The 22,029-nt window shown below is 46.6% G+C and overlaps 1 protein-coding gene across 1 annotated transcript in view; it reads left to right on the forward strand.

Moving 5' to 3' along the window:
* The first annotated feature begins 1,219 nt into the window (after positions 1 to 1,219).
* Positions 1,220 to 22,029, forward strand: part of MEX3C (mex-3 RNA binding family member C) — a 36,124-nt gene continuing 15,314 nt past the window's right edge. Inside the window, exon 1 of the mRNA XM_030566945.1 lies at positions 1,220 to 1,957. Coding sequence (XP_030422805.1) covers positions 1,255 to 1,957 — 703 coding nt within the window. The 5' untranslated portion in view covers positions 1,220 to 1,254. The remainder of the gene's footprint in view (positions 1,958 to 22,029) is intronic.

The following is a 22,029-nucleotide window of genomic DNA, read 5'->3' on the forward strand; positions in this document are numbered from 1 at the left end:
GTGACAGACAAGAACAGAGCAAGATGCAGAAGTAAACAGCAAGAAAGTCAAACAGTAACTGGTGAGTAGTGTGACACTGGGAAAAGCAAGACAAAGACAGCTTCGGAGTCTGTTGGCTAAAGAGGCTTGAGTCTGTATAAGCTACAAAACTGCTCCTTTTGTTCTTAGTTCCTCCTGTGTGTGAGAAGCAGGACTTTATAGTTCCTTGTAAATAAATACAGATGCATCTAAGTGAATATCAGACTTCATCAATTTCTGCTTTGAAGTGGAGCATCCCTGGGGTCCTGAAATTTTACTAGTCGCTCATGTAAAAAAGGGGCAACACCGCTCTCCAAGTGTACAGTTATTGTTGTTACTGTTGGATTGAGCACGGTTGAGCACAAAAGCAATCAAATGATACCCAGATCCCAATGCAGCATCTCAGCAGCCAGACCGCATGGGCAGAGACTCAGACTTTCTAGACACAGCCTGGAAAGGCTTGTTATAGTTATTCCACATTTGAAATAGAAAGGTGCTGGGATACTCGGGGAAACTCGCAGCTACTCCGGATGCCCCAGGTACACGCACCACAGACACACACCCCGGCGGGCTCCCAGGACACACGAGTCTGAGCACAGACAGGCACCCAGCGCCGCGCTCTAAGGACACGCGGACGCCAGGCACAGGCAGCCCCGCCGGGCCGCTCTCCAGCCAGCCACACACATGCTCAGGCGGTCGAACCTCTTCTGGGGCCGCTCCCCGCGCACGTGTTCGCAGCCGGCTCCGGAGCCCTTTCTCTGTGCCAGCCCCGATGCCTCCTCCCTTAGCAGCAGAGCCGCGGCCGCCCTGACCTGACCCAGGCCGGGGGAGGAGGTGGAGAAAGGGAGCTCCAGCCCGCCCTCCTCGCCGTCACAATAAGCGCTGGGCCTCCCCAACAATCAGCGCCTGCTCATGCTCAGGGGCTGGGGGAGGGGGGCCTTCCTCCTCTCCCAGTCCTGCCCCGGCACCGGCTCCACCATCCAATCGCTCGGCGGGGAGAGCGGGGCGGGGCTGCAGCTGCCTTCGCCGCCGCCTGCGGCTCTTTCTGGAGTGGGAAGCGATGGAACAAAAGAAGCGCTGAGCGCGGCGGCGGCAGCAGCGCCCAGGCCGCGCCCGGTGCCCCCTGCCCCGCGTCACTCGGTGTCCCCGGCAGCGGCATGGAGGGGACGCTGCCCCTCTAGGCTCTGCGGCGGCGGCAGTAGGACCCGGACCTAGCCGAGCCCCCCGCCCCCGGCCATGCCGAGCGGCAGTGCCGCCGCCGCCGCCTGCCCCCAGGAGGAGCCCCCCGAGGCCCAGCGTCTGCCCCCGTCGCCGCTGCTGCTGCTCCAGCAGCCGGACACTCTGCTCCTGCGGGAGTGCCTGGCCGGGCTGGGCCTCCACGATCACGGCCTAGCGGGCAGCGGGGAGGCGGCCGCCCGGCAGCAGGCCCGGGAGCGGCTGGCGGGGCTGCCCCCGCTGCCTGATCCGGCGCGGGAGCCGGGGCCCGACGGGGCGGAGGAGGTCGAGGACGAAGGGGACCTGGAGCTGGAGGAGGAGCTGCTGGCGGCGGAGGAGGAGGAGGAAGAGGACCGGGCCTCGCTGCTGCTCTCCTCGTCCTCCTCTTCCTCGCCCTCGCAGCTGCCGCCGGGGGGGCCGCCGCCGCTTCACCCGCTGTTGCCCGGGCTCGGCTCCGTGCTGCTCTCCCCCGCCGCCGCCTTCGATGCCCAGGAGCCGGCGGTGGCCGGGGTGCTGTACGGGGCGGACGATGCCCAGGGCATGATGGCGGCGATGCTCTCCCACGCCTACGGTGGCGGCCTAGGCGGGGGGCCGGCGGCGGCGGCGGCAGTCCCGGCTCTGAACGGGGAGCAGGCGGCGCTGCTGCGGAGGAAGAGCGTCAACACCACCGAGTGTGTCCCGGTGCCCAGCTCCGAGCATGTGGCCGAGATCGTCGGCCGTCAGGGTGAGTCCCGCCCGGGCGAAGGGGAGTCGGGACCTGGGGCGAGTCGTGCCCGAGGAGAGAGGGACGGGGCCTGGGCGAGGCCGGCAGGAGATGCGGGGCTGAGGCCTTCCCGGTTGGTAGGATTGGGGGACCGGGGAGGCCCCGGGCCTGGCTGAGCCTGGCAGGTGGGGCTCTGGCTCGACAGAGGCAGGGAGGCCCCGGGGAGGTGCCTGGGACTGAGAAATTGGGGCGGGCTCGGGCCGGCTCCCTGGGGTGGGGTAATCCCGGGGGAGCCCCCTGAGGGTGTTAGCCATGGGTAGAGGTGTGGCCAGCCTGGCAGGTGACCGTGGGAGGATGTTACAAGGGGGGCTGGGGACTCTGGGCCTGCGGTGGGAGTGGACACCCCAGCGAGGTGAATGCCCATATGAGGATCTGTTAAGGGGGGGGCATTCAACGGAAGGTGGCTGGCGACCAGCCCCTGAAGAGGAGACCTGTGTTGGTGTGAACCTTGGCCAGGGGACTTGGTTTGCCCAGAGGCGAAGCAGGGTGAGGGTTGAGGAGACTAGGCAATAGCATGCTGGATGGGTGAGCTGAGCCCTGCGGGGACCGGGCCACAGTTCCTGCCAGGAGATGGGTGGGATGAGCTCCCTGAGGGATGAGCAGTAGATTGGTAGGGCAAGTTCTGCCAGGGTAATGGGCAGTAGTGCCTGGGGTGGGGAAACTTGCAGAATGCCAGAGCCACAACAATCACTGGCTCAGGCAAGGTGGTGGTGAGTATTTATACTAAAAAGGGGTAGGGCTCTGGGAAGGTGAAATTTACCAGTCAAGTGGCCTGAAGCCTGGGTGCACCAATGGGGCAGGATGGCAGAACTGAGCTGGCACAGGACAGCTCTGGTAAAATGGGAAACTGGAGTCTGCTTAACAGACTGATGTTACTAACTAGACATGGAGGGGTATAGTATAGCTTATCTCCAGAGAAAGGGAATGCTGGACAACCGCTAGAGCATAAACCAGCACAAGCCACTGTAGGGAGGCAGAGGTATGGTTGTGAAGGGGTAGCACTGTAATCTCTTCTGGGCAGGCTGTTAGAATCAAAGACTGCTTGGTTAAACTTGATAAGGTTTTTTTCAGTTTTTGTAGCTGCAACTATTGAGGTTTGCATAATGGCATGAAAGAGCTGAATGAATGCCTCTCTTCATTCTCAGTCAGTGGAGTAAATTCTCCAACCAGTCCCTTAAACTGACTCTCCCAGTCTTTGATTTAGTTGGGAATTGGTCCTGCTTTGAGCGGGGGGGTGGACTAGATGACCTCCTGAGGTCCCTTCCAACCCTGATATTCTATGAGTCTATCTTTTTGTTTGGGGATACAATAACTGAGGCTTAGGATTGGTGGGAACAGGCCTTTGCATGTAATAAAATGTGAGACTGGAATGGCCTGGGAAGCCTGCATAAAGAGCTGAGTGCAAGAATAGTTCAGACTCATACATTTAGTGGTGATTACTTGTTTGTGTGTGTGAAACTTTTGAAGCCATAAATTTCAATGTAATCTGCTTGAGGTCAAATAGTTTTGTTTTACTTTCAGTGTGGTGGTTTAAAAAAAATAATAATTACAATTTGTGGTAAAATTGAGTTTGAAATTTACTAACTTTAGGCCAGTTTCTGCAAACACATGCATGTGAGTAGTCCCATTGGCTTCTTTGGGTATGTGAATGAAGATTGTCACTTGCCTGAATGTTTCCAGAATTGCAGGTTTAGTCCTTTATTATGACAAACTTCCATTCATGCTCATTCAGACAAGTAAGATGATGAGACTTCCACCTGAGCAAACTTAAGGGGGAATAAATGTGTGTTATTTCCCTTGTTGCTATTTTTAACTGTCACTTGTTTGACTAAGTGTTCTTGCCCTCACACTCCAGTTTTTGCTTCCTGTTGATCTTACTGCAGAGTCACATGTTTGTTTTTCAAATCATGCTTTCATGATAAGGTCATGCTTGTGACGTCATAGATTCAGTATTGTCACTTTCTTGTGGTATCAAGGTGGGAGAGAAAGATGGGGGTGTTTAAGATCAATTCATGCACAAGTGTTTCTGGTAAGAAACTTAAAAGCATTTTTCTTAACTTGTAAAGGGGGAGGGCCTAAATGATCAAACATGGTTGCCTAAAGTTAGGTGCCTAGACAAAACACTCTGTTCCCTTTCTCTTTTTGTATTACGTTGTTTACATTTTCTAGTTGAGTCAAATGGCGAGTTAAACTACACAGTCCATGGTGTTTCCTCAAAACAAAGTTAACTAAATAGTAAAAATAATTGATACGAAATAAGAGGAGCTAACAAGATGCATTCTAAACACAGTTCATTCGCTGGGTGTACTTCCCCCATCCTTTGTCTGTTATCTGTTTGGACTGTAAGCTGCTCAGGTCAAGGATTTTCTCTTTATTTGTTTGTGAAAAGCCTATACACAAATATCTTTTTTTATTTAATCATTTCTGTGGTATAGGTAGTTGAAGCGTTCATTTAACAAACTTGAAAATCAAATGTTTACAGATGATTAGAGTAGGAATATGCACCTGGATTCCCCATGCAACAAAGTTGACTACACAGATCTGAGACTTACTTTAAAAGCGTGTCCATGAAAGCAACAGATAATTTCAGTATTCAGAAGTGAAAATGATTTTCCAGGAAATAAACAAAAGTGACTAAAGACTTGGTCACATGTAATGGAAAACAGAATTGAAAAATGTTGTTGTTTTCTGTATTTCTCTTCCTCTTTCAGAAGATCATAGAAATGAGATGTGAAAGACTCATTAGGTATCCAGTTTATTCTTCACCAGTTTAGGATTGTTCCTTATAGTATATTCTTCAGTACTTGTTTTAAATGACCCACACAATGGAGTTTGCATGAAAACAGGATCTTTGTTCCTGAAGTGTTCATCTGCTCTGCCTCCTTTTATTCCTCAGCTGACGACATACTTTTTAGTTTGTGATAAAACACTTAGTTGCTGTGGTGAAGACCATGCCAAAAACAGAATGATGGCTTCAGAAGAGGACAAGTATCAGAAAAGAGACCTCAGGATTTTCATTACTATCTTTTGTTACCAAAAACACTGACATAAAAGCATTGCTTTTCTTAAAGATGTATTGGCAACTCATTAAAGGAAGTCTGTACTTCCGATAACTAAACAAGCAGCTGGTATAAAAGTGGTATACTTATCAAAGGAATTTTCAGAGTTGTATTTAGAAATACCTGTTACTCTTCTAGTATCTCTGTTTATTGAATAGAACTTTTCTCATACGCAGACAGTCTACCCATGTATTGATGGAGCAGTGATCCCAACCTTGACTGATTCATATACCACCTTCTTAAAAAAGTGTGTTGAGGTGAATGGATAGGACATCAAGCTCACACCTAACAGTTTGGGAACTGCTGCTTTTGATTTTGATGCTAAATTCTGCCTTCCTTGTGTCCATTCCAGTATTAGTAAGGACACTGCAACTGCACTGTTGAATGTGATTATCCCATCATATCTCCTGAATCTGGTTGCTTTCTACTTTTGAACTAATGCAGCTTCTATAGCATTGCATGGGTCTCCTGTTTTTGTAATATTTTTGTTTAATAAAAAGAATATTTGTGTGCAGTGCTGATGCAATTTAAAGGTGACCCATGAATGCTCTTACAGTTGGATTTGTGTCCTTTTGTATTTTTTGTTGTTGCTTTTTGTTGTGTCTTTTGTTGTACAAAGAGAACCTGGAAGGTGTTCTCTTAATATGTGTTTCCTGATTGTTTAATCACGGAAATATCAGGAATGTCAAATCTGGTGTGGGTTTTCCTGGAGGATTCATTTAAAAGGAAGAGCTAGAGTGATTGGAACTTAACAAAATGTTCTTTAGCCAAGCTGAATTTGTAATGGGGGGCGTGGGAATGGACTGCCAGAATTCTTCATACACCTTTTTTGCTTTGCTATGGTATAAGCTGACTTCTGATTTGCCAGTTATATTTAAACTTACAAAATACTTGTATTTATATATTAAAAATGCTAATTTATGCAATACTTTAAAATATTGATACAGCACTTACCCTTCTGGATTGCTGTTCCCACAACCCTCCCACTTTCAGGACTTGTGCTGGGAACTGACAGAGATCTTTAATGCCTAGATACTGGACCAATTGGAGGCCATGTCTACATTAAACAGCATCGGTATGGCTCCATAGCTATGCTACTGTAACTCGGTAGCACTGATAAATAACTGCAGCGATGAGAGGGATTTTTTCACCACTGTAAGAACTCCACTTCCCTGGGCAATGGGAGCCAACTTCACTGATTTCAGATTCGTAGCTGTGTTAGTCTGTATCAGCAAAAACAACAAGGAGGCCTTGTGGCACCTTAGAGACTAACAAATTTTTTGGGGCATAAGCTTTCATGGGCTGGAACCCACTTCATCAGATGCATGGAGTGAAAAATACTGGAACAGATATAAATACGTGAAAGGATGGGAGTTGCCTTACCAAGTGTGAGGTCTGTCTAGTGAGACGGTTCAATTAACAGCAGGATACCAAGGGAGGAGAAATAACTTATAAAACTTCAAAAGTTAATTGAAGCATTCTTCTGTCAACCTAGCTTGGTCTACACCAGGGGTTAGGTTGGCATAGCAGTGGTGCTCAGGGATGTGCATTCACACCCCTGAGTGCTGTAGCTATGTTGACCTAATTTTAAAGTGTAGTCCAAGCTGAAGGAGCTGTGTTGTGTAAACCTGCTGAATATATCCACACTGGTGAGGATGCATAGTGTGGACACCCTGCACTAGTGCAAATTACAGAGGTTCTGTTGATGTGTAAGTTGCAAATGTGCACTTCTCTGTGTAGATGATGCTTCATTGAGGGCTGCTGCTTCAGGCCCGGTTTATACTTAAAACGGGTCAAGATAGCTACTGCACGTGAGGTGTGAAAAATCAACACCCCTGAGCACCACAGTTAAACCAATCTAATCCCTGTTCTGGATGCAGTCAGTGGTCCCAAACCTTTTTGTCTGGCAGGCGCCAGATGAAGGACTGTGGCAGTGGTCAAGCATCTGCCAAAATGCTGCCGAATTTCGGTGGCGACGCCTCTCGATGACACCGCTTATTGGTGGCAAGCGGCATCATCGAGAGGCGTTGACGCCAAATTTCGGTGGCATTTCAGCGGATGCTCGATTGCTGGCCAGGATGCGGGCGCCATGGCGCCCGTGGGCACCACGTTGGGGACCCCTGATTTAAGTCGACCTAGCTACCATAACTCAGGGAGCTGGAGTTTGCACAGTGACAGAAAAACTCCTCCAGTTGTTGTAATTTGTATCTGCACTACTGGGTTATGGCAGCATAGCTTAGTGCCATACTATGTCTATAGTACCCGTAGTTTAGACATGGCCTTAGTGACATAGTCGTATATGTTTCAGTCCTCGTCTTCCTACTGTGAGCATTCATGTCCCATTTGAAAACACGTGGAGGAAGGTATAACCCATTTGTTCCAATGAATTCATGCATTTTTCCCAAAACAATACATTTTCTTTATAAATTCTGAAACCACTAAGTTTTCCACAATGTAGAGAGGCATTTTGAACACTGGCAGAAAGGAGGGGAAGATAGAGACCTGCTGGCTGGCATGATAAAGGATGGGTTAAATAACTTGCACAAGGTCACATAAGTCTGTAGCCAAACTCAGATAACTGTTGACTTGGGCTGCCCACTTGGGCCCCCGACATTGCTGATAGAAATGGGAATTTAAAAATCAAAAACAGGACAAAAATGTGGTTGGCAGTGGTGGAAGGAGATTGGGTGAAGCCTTCCAGATGTTCCAGATATACAAGTTTTTGAGGCGGAAAAATAAACCAAAGAAGTTTTGTCCACAGTAGACTTATTTACCTCCTAAAGCTTCCTACTGTTGCTACCATGGATACCCTTCCCCTGATAGAAAGCTCTAGTGTAGGCAGTAAATAACACATATAACTGCTAGTGCTTTAAAAACAAACAAACAGTTGTCACTGTCATTTTACCTCCTGAAGTAGTTAACATATAATGTTTTTTTCACCTCTAGCCCTTCCCATCCGTCTCACACCTGAAGTGTGCCGATTTTTCCATTTATATCGCTTGTGGATTTTCATGTGTGAAATCTACATCTACAGAAGTCCAGACTAATGTACTTTCTAAACCACACTGGACTAACTGGTCCTGGGGGAAGCTATTTCACAAGCTGCGTCAGCAAAGCTACCAGATCTTGAACGTTTCCCCACATGATACATATGGACTTAACAATCTGAGCAAGACCCTGACCCTAGTGTACCACTAGATGCAGTGCTCCACCAGGATCAGCAAGGTGCCTCTTTTTAAAACCTATTTTCTAAGAATTGAGCTGAGAGGTCAAGGGTCGCTTCTCAGATGCAATGAAAAAGATGATGATTTGTGGGAGGACTCAAACCTTTTAAACTGACATTGGATTGTAAACTTATCAGCAACTTTTTAAAAAAATCTTGTTGGGTCTTGGAAGCTTAAGGTGGTTTTTTTTTGTTTGTTTTTAAAAACAAGGGTAAAAAGTCCAGGAAATTCATATTCTACTTCAAGTTTCAGATACTTCTTTAAAAGAAAGCTCTCCCCAGATATCCTCTGTCTGTCAAGGTATTTAACTGTCCATATTTTTCCACACACACACTTTTCCTGAATTCATAGTACATTACACCTGCATACTTTAAATCTCCTAGGTTGATGGTACAAACCATATGGTACTGCTGTTTCATATGAGACTATGTCCTAGGCAGCAAATTGCCAGGAAACTCTACTGCCCTCAAATGTAAGAGGGCAGTATCCCTTTTTTGGCATCGATGACTTGGAAGTTATGCATTATGAAGGTTTGAATTGAAAACACATCAGTAATAGTCAAGGCTGTTGGGAGGGCAGCTGACAGTTTTGACAGTTGGGCCTTCTGACCTAAAGGGTTACCTGGGAGGTGTCTCGGTTTTCTTGCTTGGGCAATCAGGATGCATATTGAGACCGCCTTCTTCCCACAGTTGGCCTCCAAAAACTGACCGACTTCATTAGGCAGTTCAGGCTCGCTTCCATTGTTTCCTACCCTTTCCCTCCAGACCGAATTAAGACTCTTGGCTTAAAGGTGACTACTTTCCTATAGTTATTGGAGTGACTCTCAGAAAATACCTCAGTTTTTATTTGGAAAATGACCTTTTATAGATAGATATCAAGTTCTTTGGGGCAGGGACTGTCTTCGTTCTGTTGGTGTGAGGTGCTCTACAGTGGGCTCCTGGTCTGTGAGTAGGGCTCCTTGGTGCTACAGTAATAAAATAATAATAAAAGGTGTTGCTCTCTGGTTTTTCTGTTGGGCCAAAGGTGTCTTCAGAGTGTCTGGCAATGGCTGCCACTCATCTCTGGTATTAGCATATTTTTCTCATGAGACTTGCAGACTGTTGCAGTCTGCAGATTTATAACACATTGATATTTGAATGGGGCCTTGTACCTACCCAAATAACTTTTCAGAAGGGCTAGAGCAGACCTGCACAACCTGCAGCCCGTGGAGGCTCACTGTGCGGCCCGCGGCAGGGATTCAAAAGGCTCTGAGCTGCCCACAGCGGCGGAGAGCCCAGAGCCCTTTAAATCTCAAGCTGCGACTGGGATTCATAGAGCTCTGGGCTGCCCGCAGCAGCGGGGAGCCCAGAGCCCTTTAAATCCCAGCCGCGGCCAGCATGCAAAGCGCTCTGGGCTGCCGACTGCGGCGGGGAGCCCAGAGCCCTTTAAATCCCATTGGCGGCCGGGATTCAAAAGGCTCTGAGCTGCCCGCAGCGGCGGGCAGCCCAAAGCCCTATGAATCCTAACCGCAGCTGGGAGACCTTTAAATCCCAGCCGTGGCCGGGATTCATAGGGCTCTGGGCTGCCCGCAGCAGGGAGCCCAGAGCTCTTTAAATCCCAGCCGTGGCTGGGAATCAAAGGGCACTGGGCTGCCCGCAGAGATTCCCAGCTGTGGCTGAGATTTAAAGGGCTCAGGGCTCCTGTCGGCTGCAGGCAGCCCAGAGCCCTTTGAATCCCAGCGGCGGCTCCAGCAAATGGGCTGGGGCTGGGATTTAAAGGTCTCGGGCTCCCCTCAGCAGCAGGAGCTCTGGGCCCTTTAAATCCCTGCCCCAGCACCGCAAAGCTCTGGGTTCCCCCAGCCACCGGAGCCCCAGGCCCTTTAATTTGCCCCTGACAGCTTCCAGCCACCTCTTCAGCTGGGAGCCCCTGGTTGATTTAAAATCAAGTATCACCTCCCCACCTCCAACCTTCCTTTTTGGCCCACAGCTGTTTTGGTGGGGTAGCACTGGGGAAGGAGGGTTTGTTTCTGCAGGGCTGGGCGGCGCTGGGGTGGAGTATTTCCACGGGGCCGGGAGGTCCTGGGGGGCGTGTTTCCATGGGGCTAGGGGTTTCAGCCCTCAACTGTTTTCTTTGGAGTAATGCGGCCCTCACCGCTTTATGAGTTGTGCAGGCCTGGGCTAGAGCATGGGCTGCCCGAGGGCCATTTCTTCCAGAATAAAGCTTAAGTGTCACTGAATCAATCTTCCTCTGAGAGCTTAATCTAAAATCAGTAAGCTCTTACCTCAGGCTAATGGAGTAGATGGCCACTTCTCATGTGAGACACCTTTATAAAAACTTATTTCAAGTTAGCAAGGTTAGTTAGCAAGAAATTTCACTCTAAATATGGATGACATTGGAGCTCTGGTGATTATTCTTCAGTTTGTCTGCAAGCTGTCACCGTGTGTTGAAATATTCCATCCCCAACTACTGTATTTGTAACTGATGTTTCTTGGTGGAGGATCCCATCACCGGAGACTGACCAGTTAGGGTAGGTGGAATGTGTGAGAGAGTAAGTTCCGTATAAGTGTTCAGGAGCTGAAAATTATAAAGTGAGCTCTAAAATCTTTGTTGCCACTGATCAATGGCTGCATTGTTAAAATGCTAACAAATAGACAGAACTACAGCTGTATATTACGTCAACAAAAAAGGAGGTGCAACTCTGGCAGGAGACATGGGCAGTCAGCAATCCCACAAAGCCAAAGTGTATCCACTGTTTCTCAGTCTGGAAGCAAAGAGAACACAGTATCAGTTCATAGGCTTCAGGAACATCACAGTTGATGGATTAAACAGATGGGTCCACTGTTCAAGAAGTAGGGCCGTGCATCCATAGCCCTCTTTGTGACGAGCCTCAGTGCATGTCCTTAGTTGATTGTCTATTTATTCCACCACTGGTCATGAAGTTAGACAGAGCCTGAGTTATACTGGTTGCTGAAACGTGGGCCAAATGTAATTATTACACTCAATTTTTGTGTAGCCTCAGTATTTATTACCATTATCTTCAGACCTGCTATCTTGCCTTCCATCCCAATCTGGAATTGCTTTGTCTTGCTGTTTGAATCATGGGACATTTAATTACGTTTGACCTGACGTCTTGTAAAAGTGCAGAAAATTCTGCTGCAGTTTAGAAAATAATCTTTGAAATCTTACTCTCAGAAATGGAAAAGGTTTTTTCTAAATAGCCTGTATCTACATTCTACCTCCATATCCTGTACAGTAACTCCTCACTTAATGTTGTTACGTTGCTGATCAATTAGGGAACACACTCATTTAAAGTTGTGCATTGTTCCACTCTTACGTTGTTTGGCTGCCAGCTTTCTCCACAGCTGGCAGCCTCCCTACACGCGCCTGCCGGCAGACCCTGTGGATCAGCACCTTCTCATGTTATCAGGGAGGATGAGGCCCTGTTCTAGCAGTTGAGGTGTGAAAACCAAGGGAGGAGAAACTGGTTTTGTAGTTGGCAAGCCATTCACAGTCTTTGTTTAATCCTGAGCTGATGGTGTCAAATTTGCAGATGAACTGAAGCTCAGCAGTTTCTCTTTGAAGTCTGGTCCTGAAGTTTTTTTGCTGCAGGATGGCCACCTTAAAGTCTGTTATAGTGTGGCCAGGGAGGTTGAAGTATTCTCCTACAGGTTTTTGTATATTGCCATTCCTAATATCTGATTTGTGTCCGTTTATCCTTTTCCGTAGCGACTGTCCAGTTTGGCCGATGTACATAGCAGAGGAGCATTGCTGGCATATGATGGCGTATATTACATTGGTGGACGTGCAGGTGAATGAACCGGTGATGGTGTGGCTGATCTGGTTAGGTCCTGTGAGGGTGTCGCTGGTGTAGATATGTGGGCAGAGTTGGCATCGATGTTTATTGCATGGATTAGTTCCTGAGCTAGAGTTCCTATGGTGCAGTGTGCAGTTACTGGTGAGAATATGTTTCAGGTTGGCAGGTTGCCTGCGGGCGAGGATTGGCCTGCCACCCAAGGCCTGTGAAAGTGTGGGATTCAAAGACTGTGAATGGCTTGCCAATTACAAAACCAGTTTCTCCTCCCTTGATTTTCACACCTCAACTGCTAGAACAGGACCTCATCCTCCCTGATTGAACTACCTCATTATCTCTAGCTTGCCTGCATATATATACCTGCCCCTGGAAATTTCCACTACATGCATCTGAGGAAGTGGGTATTCACCCACGAAAGCTCATGCTCCAAAACGTCTGTTAGTCTATAAGGTGCCACAGGATTCTTTGCTGCTTTTACAGATCCAGACTAACACGGCCACCCCTCTGATACTTGACATCATGTCTTTTGTATTCTTTAGTCTTGCTAGAGTGGTTGGTGCAATATAACCATTACATAGTCTTACACTAGCTGCTCAGTGCTATGAGAGGACACTTGTGCAGACACCACAGGCTTGACAGGAGTGGAGTTGGGGCCATATCCCACCACTGTGAACCCACAGAAGCAAAATTCTTTAACCACAGTTGCCATGGTAAATAACAGGTGATTTCTCCATTGTCCCCCTCAAAATTTTTTACTTTGATGTTTTGCAAGTCGCCTTCATAAGTCCATCTTGAGAGTTGGAGGATCCCTGATCCTACAAGAAGCTGAGTGCTTTCAGATGTCATCAGTAGGGAGTTCAGCACTCTAGATCCTCATTTATTTGTAGCACCTGTAGGCCCCAAATAAGGCCTGGACTCCTGGCAGTAGGCGCTATATACACATGAGGAAAAGCCCTGTCCCAAAGAGCTTACAATCTAAAATCTTGGATAAAACCCTTTGACCCAATGCATTTTTGGCTCATACTGAAAGTACTCAAATATAAAGCCAAAGTCCAAAAGAGCGGACATTGATGCATTATAAAAAGGAAACAACTATGCATGACTAAATTATAATGAGAGTTGTAAATAGCTATGTAAAGAATGAATCAGTATAGAAATGTTCCACTGGTCTGTAAAAAGACTCCAGATAATGGAGTGTAATTAAATACTTAATTCTGATTGCAGTGGTAACTTAATGAGCAGAGGGACCAGAATGTCATCTTTATCAAGTTGTTTTCATTTTTTTAACATGCGAGACCCGCACATTGTTTTTCTCCCACTTGGAAAGGCCCCTCCAGAGCTCCACTTACTCTTTTTTTTGTACCATTCAATAACTTATTTTCCTCTAGTATTGTTTGCCTTTATGGTAGAGCCCTGCAATGGGACTGGGGTACCGCAGAACCCGCTGCCATGGGGAGCAGGATAAAAATTCAAGAAACAATGTGGGAGTGGATATTGCAGGGCAGGATGGAAGCGGGATTAAAAAATTCCCCACAGGGCTCTGCTTTGTGGTACTATTGTATTTGCAACTAGAAGTAAAAGAGGCAGCATCTCCTGTTTCTATAGCCACCTCTCTCAAAAACAGGCTGAACCTAATTTCACCTCAAACTTGGATTCATGTGTCTACCTTGACATCACACATTTTGAAAATAAATTACTCAAGAACTGGTTTCAGGAGTCATAGACTTTAAGCTCAGAAGGGACCATTATGATCATCTAGTCTGACCTCCTGCACGATGCAGGCTACAGACTCACCCACCCACTCCTGTAACAAACCCCTAACCGATGTCTGAGTTATTGAAGTCCTCAAATAATGGTTTAAAGACCTCAAGGTGCAGGGAATCCTCCAGCAAGTGACCCGTGCCCCATGCTGCATTAGAGATGCATTAAAGGAGTCTGTTTAGAAAGTACTGAGCACCCACCCTCTGAAAACCAAACCGCTTTAAAAGCGTTAAGATGTGCACCCAAAAATTGAGATGTGAATACCTCCATTGCAACAAGCTTGGAACCATCTGGAAGAGCACTGCCAGTTGAGGCTGTGTGGCTCAAACATTCAGAGGAAAGTTATGAAAGAGACTGCTGACATGGGTGATGGTGTGAAGCTGACAAATGTAAAAGGACTGGCCATTTGTCTGCAGCGTCATCGTCTTCAGAAACTACCTACCAGGAATCAACAGGGTAGATGACAGCTTAAAGGAAAACAAGATAGGCAGCTATCTGATCCTTCAAACTTGTTAACATCTGCATCATCTTTAAAGCATCATGAGAGGAGTCCTGAGAGTCAGTCTGTGTTTTCCCTCTTTTTTTGAGTACTGTCTGATTCATATGGAATGAAGTGCAATTGCTGTGGATCATTGAGGTTTAGAATTTAGAGGCTGGCAATGCAGTCCAGTCAAGGGGGAGCATGGTACAGAAAGAGGTCACTGCCTGGGATTTGTTCTCAGTTCTGAGACAAACTGCAGTGAACTTGAGCACATCACTTCACCTCTCTGTGCCTCTCTCCCTTCCTGCCTTTTGTCTGCTCTGATTAGATTGAGATTTTCCGTAACCTTGCTGTGCCATTGTACAGTCCCTAGTACGATGGAAGCCCCAGTTTTTGAGGTCTGTAGGTGCTACTGCGGGAGTGGACAAACTTTTTTTGGCTGGAGGACCGCATCAGGTTTTGGAAATTGTATGGAGGGCTGGTTAGGGGAAGGGGGTATAACCCCCCCCCCCCCGCTTCTCGCCCCTTGATGGCCCATCCTCGGGGCCGCTGCCCTATCCACCCTCCACTCCCTGTCCCCTGACCACCCCTGGATCCCCCGCTCCATACTGCCCCCCGTCGCCCCGTCCAACCACCCCTTTTCCCTGTCCCCTGACTGCCCCGACCCCTACCCACACCCCTGCCCTCTGACTACCACCCCGAACTCCCCTGCCCTCTATCCAACACACAGTCCCCCCACTCCCTGCCCCCTTACCGCACTGCCTGGAGCACCAGCCGGTGGCTGAGGGCGCTACAGCCACGCACCGTGCAGCACAGAGCACCAGATCAGGCCAGGCTCTGCAGCAGTGCTGCCCCAGGAGCTCACAGCTCAGCCACCCAGAGCATTGCTCCGGCGGCAGGGCAAGCTGAGGCTGCAGGGGAGGGGCCGGGGGCTAGCCTCCTGGGCCAGGAGCTCGGGCTGGGCAGCAGGGTCCCACGGGCCATAGTTTGCCCACCTCTGGGCTACTGTAATCTAAACAAAGTTCACTCCATGCTGCTTATCCTTACTTGGACAGTTGTTTAAAAGTAGCTGCTACAACCAGTGCCAAGCCTGCTCTCTGTGTGCTTCTAAGTTTTCTGGGACTTGAAGCGACTGATCACTTTTCCGCCTCAGGGTGTCTCAAGGTCACTCCCTGTCTGATTCCTTTGTATGGCAATGAGACTCTAAGTCCAGCTGCCTAGATCCTGTAACAAATGCATCTGCCATCCTGACTCCCCTCTTCTCCTAGCTGCTTAGATGTGTTCTCCAGAGTCCATCTGGCTGTAGGAGCTCTAGTTATACATACAAACTCTTTAAGAGTAAAGAGTATGGGAAAACAACATCACTCCTAAATGCAGTCCTTTGTGACCTTACTGCCTCCATGAATCCTTTAGACCTTGCAACTCTTCCAGCCTTCTTGCCCTGTCCATGGCCTTCTGGCAGTGAAATGGCCTGCTTTGCATAGAGAACATTCCAACCTCTGATTCCTTTCTGTGCCTCTGTTTGGGGAATTTCCAGGCTGCAACCCTCTCAGATTCTGGGCAGAGTTCTTCAGCGTCCATGGCCCTGCTGCCATACTCGCTGTTCCACTGAGGTAGAACCATTCAAGGTTGATGCCCCTTGATTGCGCTGTAACAGTTCCCCAGATACATTGGGTAGGAAGTTCCTGCAGCACAATGAATGCTCACAGACACCATATAGCTACACTGAAAATGGAAGTTGTAATACAACATAGCTTTCACAAGGCAAAAATGGAATTTCAGTTGACACAGATCCATCCACCAAACTGTCACATTTAGCTGTTTCTTTAAATGGGAAATGTAGAAGAACCTCAGTAGTCTGGGGGGAGAGGAAGAAGGAAGAGGTTGTAATTCTATTTTTCTCTCAAAAAAAAAATATTAAAAAAATTGAGACTTAAGCTATGTCTACACTACAGACATTACAGCAGCACAACTGTACCGCTCTAGCTGTGCGTCTGTAAGGTCTCATGTGTAGCTTCTCTATGCCGCCGGGCAGGAGAGAGCTCTCCCACTGGCATAATTAAACCACCCCAATGAGCGGCGGTAACTATGTCGGTGGGAAACACTCTCCCACCAGCACAGCGCTGTCCACACTAGCGCTTTTGTTGGTAGGGGTGGTTTCTTGGGTTTTCATAACCCTGACCAACAAAAGGTTTGCTAACAAAAGTGCTACTATAGAGACATAACTGTAGGTTGTGCTGATCTTGAGACCTCTAGACCGACTATGTGACGTTCTGGGGAAGAGCCAGTGGTTCTGGTACATGCAGATACCAATAATATAGGGAAAGGTATGAGAGCGGTCCTGGAGGCCAAAATTAGGCTGCTACGTAAGAGATTAAAGTCCAGGATCCACATGGTAGCGTTCTTTGAAATGCTTCCAGTTCCACACATAGGGCCAGTTAGGCAGAACTTCAGGGTCTCAGGGCATGGAAGAGCTAATGGTATAGGCAAGGAGGGTTTTAGGTTTATTAGGAACTGGAGAACCTTTTGGGGGGGTGGGGGAAGGGAATCTCTGCAGGAAGGATGGGCTCCACCTAAGCCAAAATGGAACCAGATTGCTGGTGTGTAAAATTTAAAAAGTTGTAGAGGATGGATTTATTTATTTATTTATTTAAACTAAGGGAACGCCAGCAGGTGCAGAGGAGCACACTGTTTGGGCAGAGACATCTCTGAGGATAGATCTTGATAAAGTACAGGTAGGAATTGAGGGGAAACAGTCAAATGAAAGAGTCCCATTCAATTAAATCACATGAAGGCACACAACTTAATGGTGACAAATTGTATAAATGCTTGTATACAAACACTAGACATCTAAGTACTAAAATGGGTGAATTGTAGTAAGTGCCTGGTGTTAAATGCAAATATTGATATAGGCATCACAGAAACTTGGTGGAATGATGATGATCAGTGGGGCTTGGCAGTACCAGCGTCAGGGCCGGCTCCAGGGTCTTTGGTGCCCCAAGGGTTGGGCGGTGGGAGCTGCGATCGCGCTCGGCGCCTGCTCCACCGCACCACTGTCAAATTCAGCGGCCGGTCCTTCCCTCCTAGATGGACTGAGGGACCTGCCACCAAAGAGCCCGACATGCCGCCCCAAGCACCTGCTTGCTGAGCTGGTGCCTGGAGCTGGCCCTGACCAAGGTACAAAATATATAGGAATGACAGAGTAGGTTGTATGGGGGAAAGTGCAATGGAGTGGCACTATATATGTGAAAGCATAGAATTAAATACATTTAAAAAAAATCTTGACTCAAACTGCTATAGAATATCTCTGGATAGAGATTCTGAGCATGAATAATAAGAGTCTAGCAGTAGGAATAAACTGCCCACCACTTTACCAGGTTGGTGGTGATGGTTGTGAAATGGTCAAGGAGATCAGAGAGGCTATAAAAATAGAAAATTCAATAATGAGGGATTTCAGCTGTCCCTTTGACTGGGTGCATGTCACCTAAGGATGGGATGCTGAGATAAAATTTCTAGATACCATTAATGACTGCTTCTTGGAGCAGATAGTCCTGGAACCTACAAGGAGAGAGACAAATTCTTGACTTGGATCAGATCTTGTGTGCCACGTTGACCTAAGAGGTGAATATATAGCTGAACTTCTCGATGATAGCAACTGTAACATAATTAAATGTAACATACTTTTTCGGGGGGGGGGGAGTGGGCACGGTGGAGGAGAAATACTAAAGGCCACCACCAGTGTTCCTTCTAATTTTTCCCACCCATGTGCAGAATGAATTTTGTTATGTGCACCAATGTGGGAATTTAGGCCACCACAGTAGCATTTAACTTCAAAAGGAGAACTACACAAAGATGAGGAAGCGAGACAAACAAATTAAAAGGAACAGGCACGAGTGAAATGCCTGCAAGCTACATGAAAACATTTTTAAAAACACAATAACAGAGGCTCAAATGTATATCCCAATTTAAAAAAAAAAAGAGAGAGAGAGAAAGAGGACCAAAAAAGCTAAACAGAGTAAAGTCATGTCTATGCATACAGCACGTCTCTGGTGAAGATGCTCCGTGTTGGCATGAGAACCTTTCCCGAAGTGTAAAAGTATAATTAAGCAGGACAAAAAATAATTTGAAGCTCAACTAGTAAAAGCCACAAAAGCTGAAAGCCTGCCAAACAATTGCTGGATGGTTGAAGTGCTGATGGAGCATTCCAGGAAGACGCAGCCATTGCAGAAGAGCTAAGTGAATTCTTTGGGTTGGTCGTCATTGCACAGGATGTGAGGGAGATTCTCACACCTGAGACATTCTTTTGAGGTGACAGATCTGAGGAACTGTCCCAGATTGAGGTGTCAGTAGAGGAGTCTTGGGGACAAATTGATAAATTCAACAGTACTGAGTCACCAGGACCAGATTGTATTCACCCAAGAGTTCTGAATGATGTCAAATATAAAATTGCAGACTTACAAACCGTACCAAATGACTGGTGGATAGCTAACATAGCACTGATTTAAAAAAAAAAAAAAAAAAAAAAAAAAGACTCCAGAGGCAATCCTGGAAATTACAGGACTGACTACAGTTACAGGCAAATTGACTTAAACTATAGTAAAGAACAGAATTATCAGAGAGAGAGCAGCATGCTGTTTGGAGAAGAGTCAACACTGCTTTTGTAGACAGAAGTCATGCCTCACTAATCTATTAAAATTTTTTGAGGGAGTCAACAAGCATGTGGACAAGGGTGATCCCTTGTCAGTGTACTTGGGTTTGAATAATAAGAGTGTTTGGATTTTTAGAAAGTCTTTCACAAGGTCATCACCAAAGTCTTTTATGCAAAGTAAGCAGTCATGGGATAAGAGGGGAGATCCACTCACTGATCAGTAGCTGGTTAAAAGACAGGAAACAATAGGTAGGAATAAATGTTCAGTTTTCATAATGGAGAGAGTTAGATAGCAGGGTCCCCTAGGGATCTGTAGTGAGGCCAGTGCTACTCAGCATATTCAACAGTGATTTGGTTAAAGGTGTAAACGGGTGGCAGAATTTGCAGGGGATACAAAATTACTCAAGAAAGCTAAAGCCAAAGCAGATTCTGAGGAGTTACACAGGAATTTCACGCAACTGGGTGACTGGGCAACGAAGTGACATAGATTCATAGACTCTAGGACTGGAAGGAACCTCGAGAGGTCATCGAGTCCAGTCCCCTGCCCTCATAGCAGGACCAAATACTGTCTAGACCATCCTAGAGAGACATTTATCTAACCTACTCTTAAATATCTCCAGAGATGGAGATTCCACAACCTCCCTAGGCAATTTATTCTAGTGTTTAACTACCCTGACAGTTAGGAACTTTTTCCTAATATCCAACCTAAATCTCCCTTGCTGCAGTTTAAGCCCATTGCTTCTTGTTCTATCATTAGAGGCTAAGGTGAACAAGTTTTCTCCCTCCTCCTGATGACACCCTTTTAGATACCTGAAAACTGCTATCATGTCCCCTCTCAGTCTTCTCTTTTCCATACTAAATAAACCCAATTCTTTCAGCCTTCCTTCATAGGTCATGTTCTCAAGACCTTTAGTCATTCTTGTTGCTCTTCTCTGGACCCTCTCCAGTTTCTCCACATCTTTCTTGAAATGCGGTGCCCACAACTGGACACAATACTCCAATTGAGGCCTAACCAGCGCAGAGTAGAGCGGAAGAATGACTTCGTGTGTCTTGTTTACAACACACCTGTTAATGCATCCCAGAATCACGTTTGCTTTTTTTGCAACAGTTATCACACTGTTGACTCATATTAAGCTTGTGGTCCACTATGACCCCTAGATCTTTCTGCCATACTCCTTCCTAGACAGTCTCTTCCCATTCTGTATGTGTGAAACTGATTGTTCCTTCCTAAGTGGAGCACTTTGCATTTGTCTTTATTGAACTTCATCTGGTTTACCTCAGAACATTTCTCCAATTTGTCCAGATCATTTTGAATTTTGACCCTGTCCTCCAAAGCAGTTGCAATACCTCCCAGTTTGGTATCGTCTGCAAACTTAATAAGCGTACTTTCGTTGATGAAGATATTGACAGAGCCGGTCCCAAAACAGACCCCTGCGGAACCCCACTTGTTATACCTTTCCAGCAGGATTGGGAACCATTAATAACTACTCTCTGAGTACGGTTATCCAGCCAGTTATGCACCCATCTTATAGTAGCCCATCTAAATTATATTTGCCTAGTTTATCTATAAGGATATCATGCGAGACCGTATCAAATGCCTTACTAAAGTCTAGGTATATCACATCCACCGCTTCTCCCTTATGCGCAAGACTCGTTATCCTATCAAAGAAAGCTATCAGATTGGTTTGATATGATTTGTTCTTTATAAATCCATGCTGGCTATTCCCTATCACCTTACCACCTTCCAAGTGTTTGCAGATGATTTCTTTAATTACTTGCTCCATTATCTTCCCCTGGCACAGAAGTTAAACTAACTGGTCTGTAGTTTCCTGGGTTGTTTTTATTTCCCTTTTTATAGATGGTCACTATATTTGTCCTTTTCCAGTCTTCTGGAATCTCTCCCGTCTCCCATGACTTTCCAAAGATAATAGCTAGAGGCTCGGATACCTCCTCTATTAATTCCTTGAGTATTCTAGGATGCATTTCATCAGGCCCTGGTGACTTGCAGGCATCTAACTTTTCTAAGTGATTTTTAACTTGCTCTTTTATTTTATCTTCTAAACCTACCCCCTTCCCATAAGCATTCACTATGTTAGACATTCCTTCAGACTTCTCAGTGAAGACCGAAACAAAGAAGTCATTAAGCATCTCTGCCATTTCCAAGTTTCCTGTTACTGTTTCTCCCTCCTCACTGAGCAGTGGGCCTACCCTGTCTTTGGTCTTCCTCTTGCTTCTAATGTATTGATAAAAAGTCTTCTTGTTTCCCTTTATTCTCATAGCTAGTTTGAGCTCATTTTGTGACTTTGCCTTTCTAATCTTGCCCCTGCATTCCTGTGTTATTTGCCTATATTCATCCTTTGTAATCTGACCTAGTTTCCATTTTTTATGACTCCTTTTTAATTTGTCGGTCATGCAAGATCTCGTGGTTAAGCCAAAGTGGTCTTTTGCCACATTTTCTATCTTTCCTACCCATCGGAATAGCTTGCTTTTGGGCCCTTAATAGTGTCCCTTTGAAAAACTGCCAACTCTCCTCAGTTCTTTTTCCCCTCAGTCTTGATTCCCATGGAAACTTACCTTTCAGCTCTCTGAGCTTACCAAAATCCGCCTTCCTGAAATCTGTTGTCTCTATTTTGCTGTACTCCCTTCTACCCTTCCTTAGAATTGCAAACTCTATGATTTCATGATCACTTTCACCCAAGCTTCCTTCTACTTTCAAATCCTCCCTATTTGTTAAAATCAAGTCTAGAACAGCTTTCCCCCTAGTAGCTTTTTCAACCTTCTGAAATTAAAAGTTGTCTGCAATGCAGTCCAGGAACTTATTGGATAGTCTATGCCCTGCGGTGTTATTTTCCCAACATATATCTGGATAGTTGAAGTCCCCCATCACCACCAAATCTTGGGCTTTGGATGATTTTGTTAGTTGTTTAAAAAAAGCCTCTTCCACCTGGTTAGGTGGCCTGTAGTAGACTCCTAGCACGACATCACCCTTGTTTTTTACCCCTTTTATCCTAACCCAGAGACTCTCAACACTTCCGTCTCCTATGTCCATCTCCACTTCAGTCCAAGTGTG

This window comes from Gopherus evgoodei, chromosome 6 (assembly GCF_007399415.2).
Source record: "Gopherus evgoodei ecotype Sinaloan lineage chromosome 6, rGopEvg1_v1.p, whole genome shotgun sequence".
NCBI lineage: Eukaryota > Metazoa > Chordata > Testudines > Testudinidae > Gopherus > Gopherus evgoodei.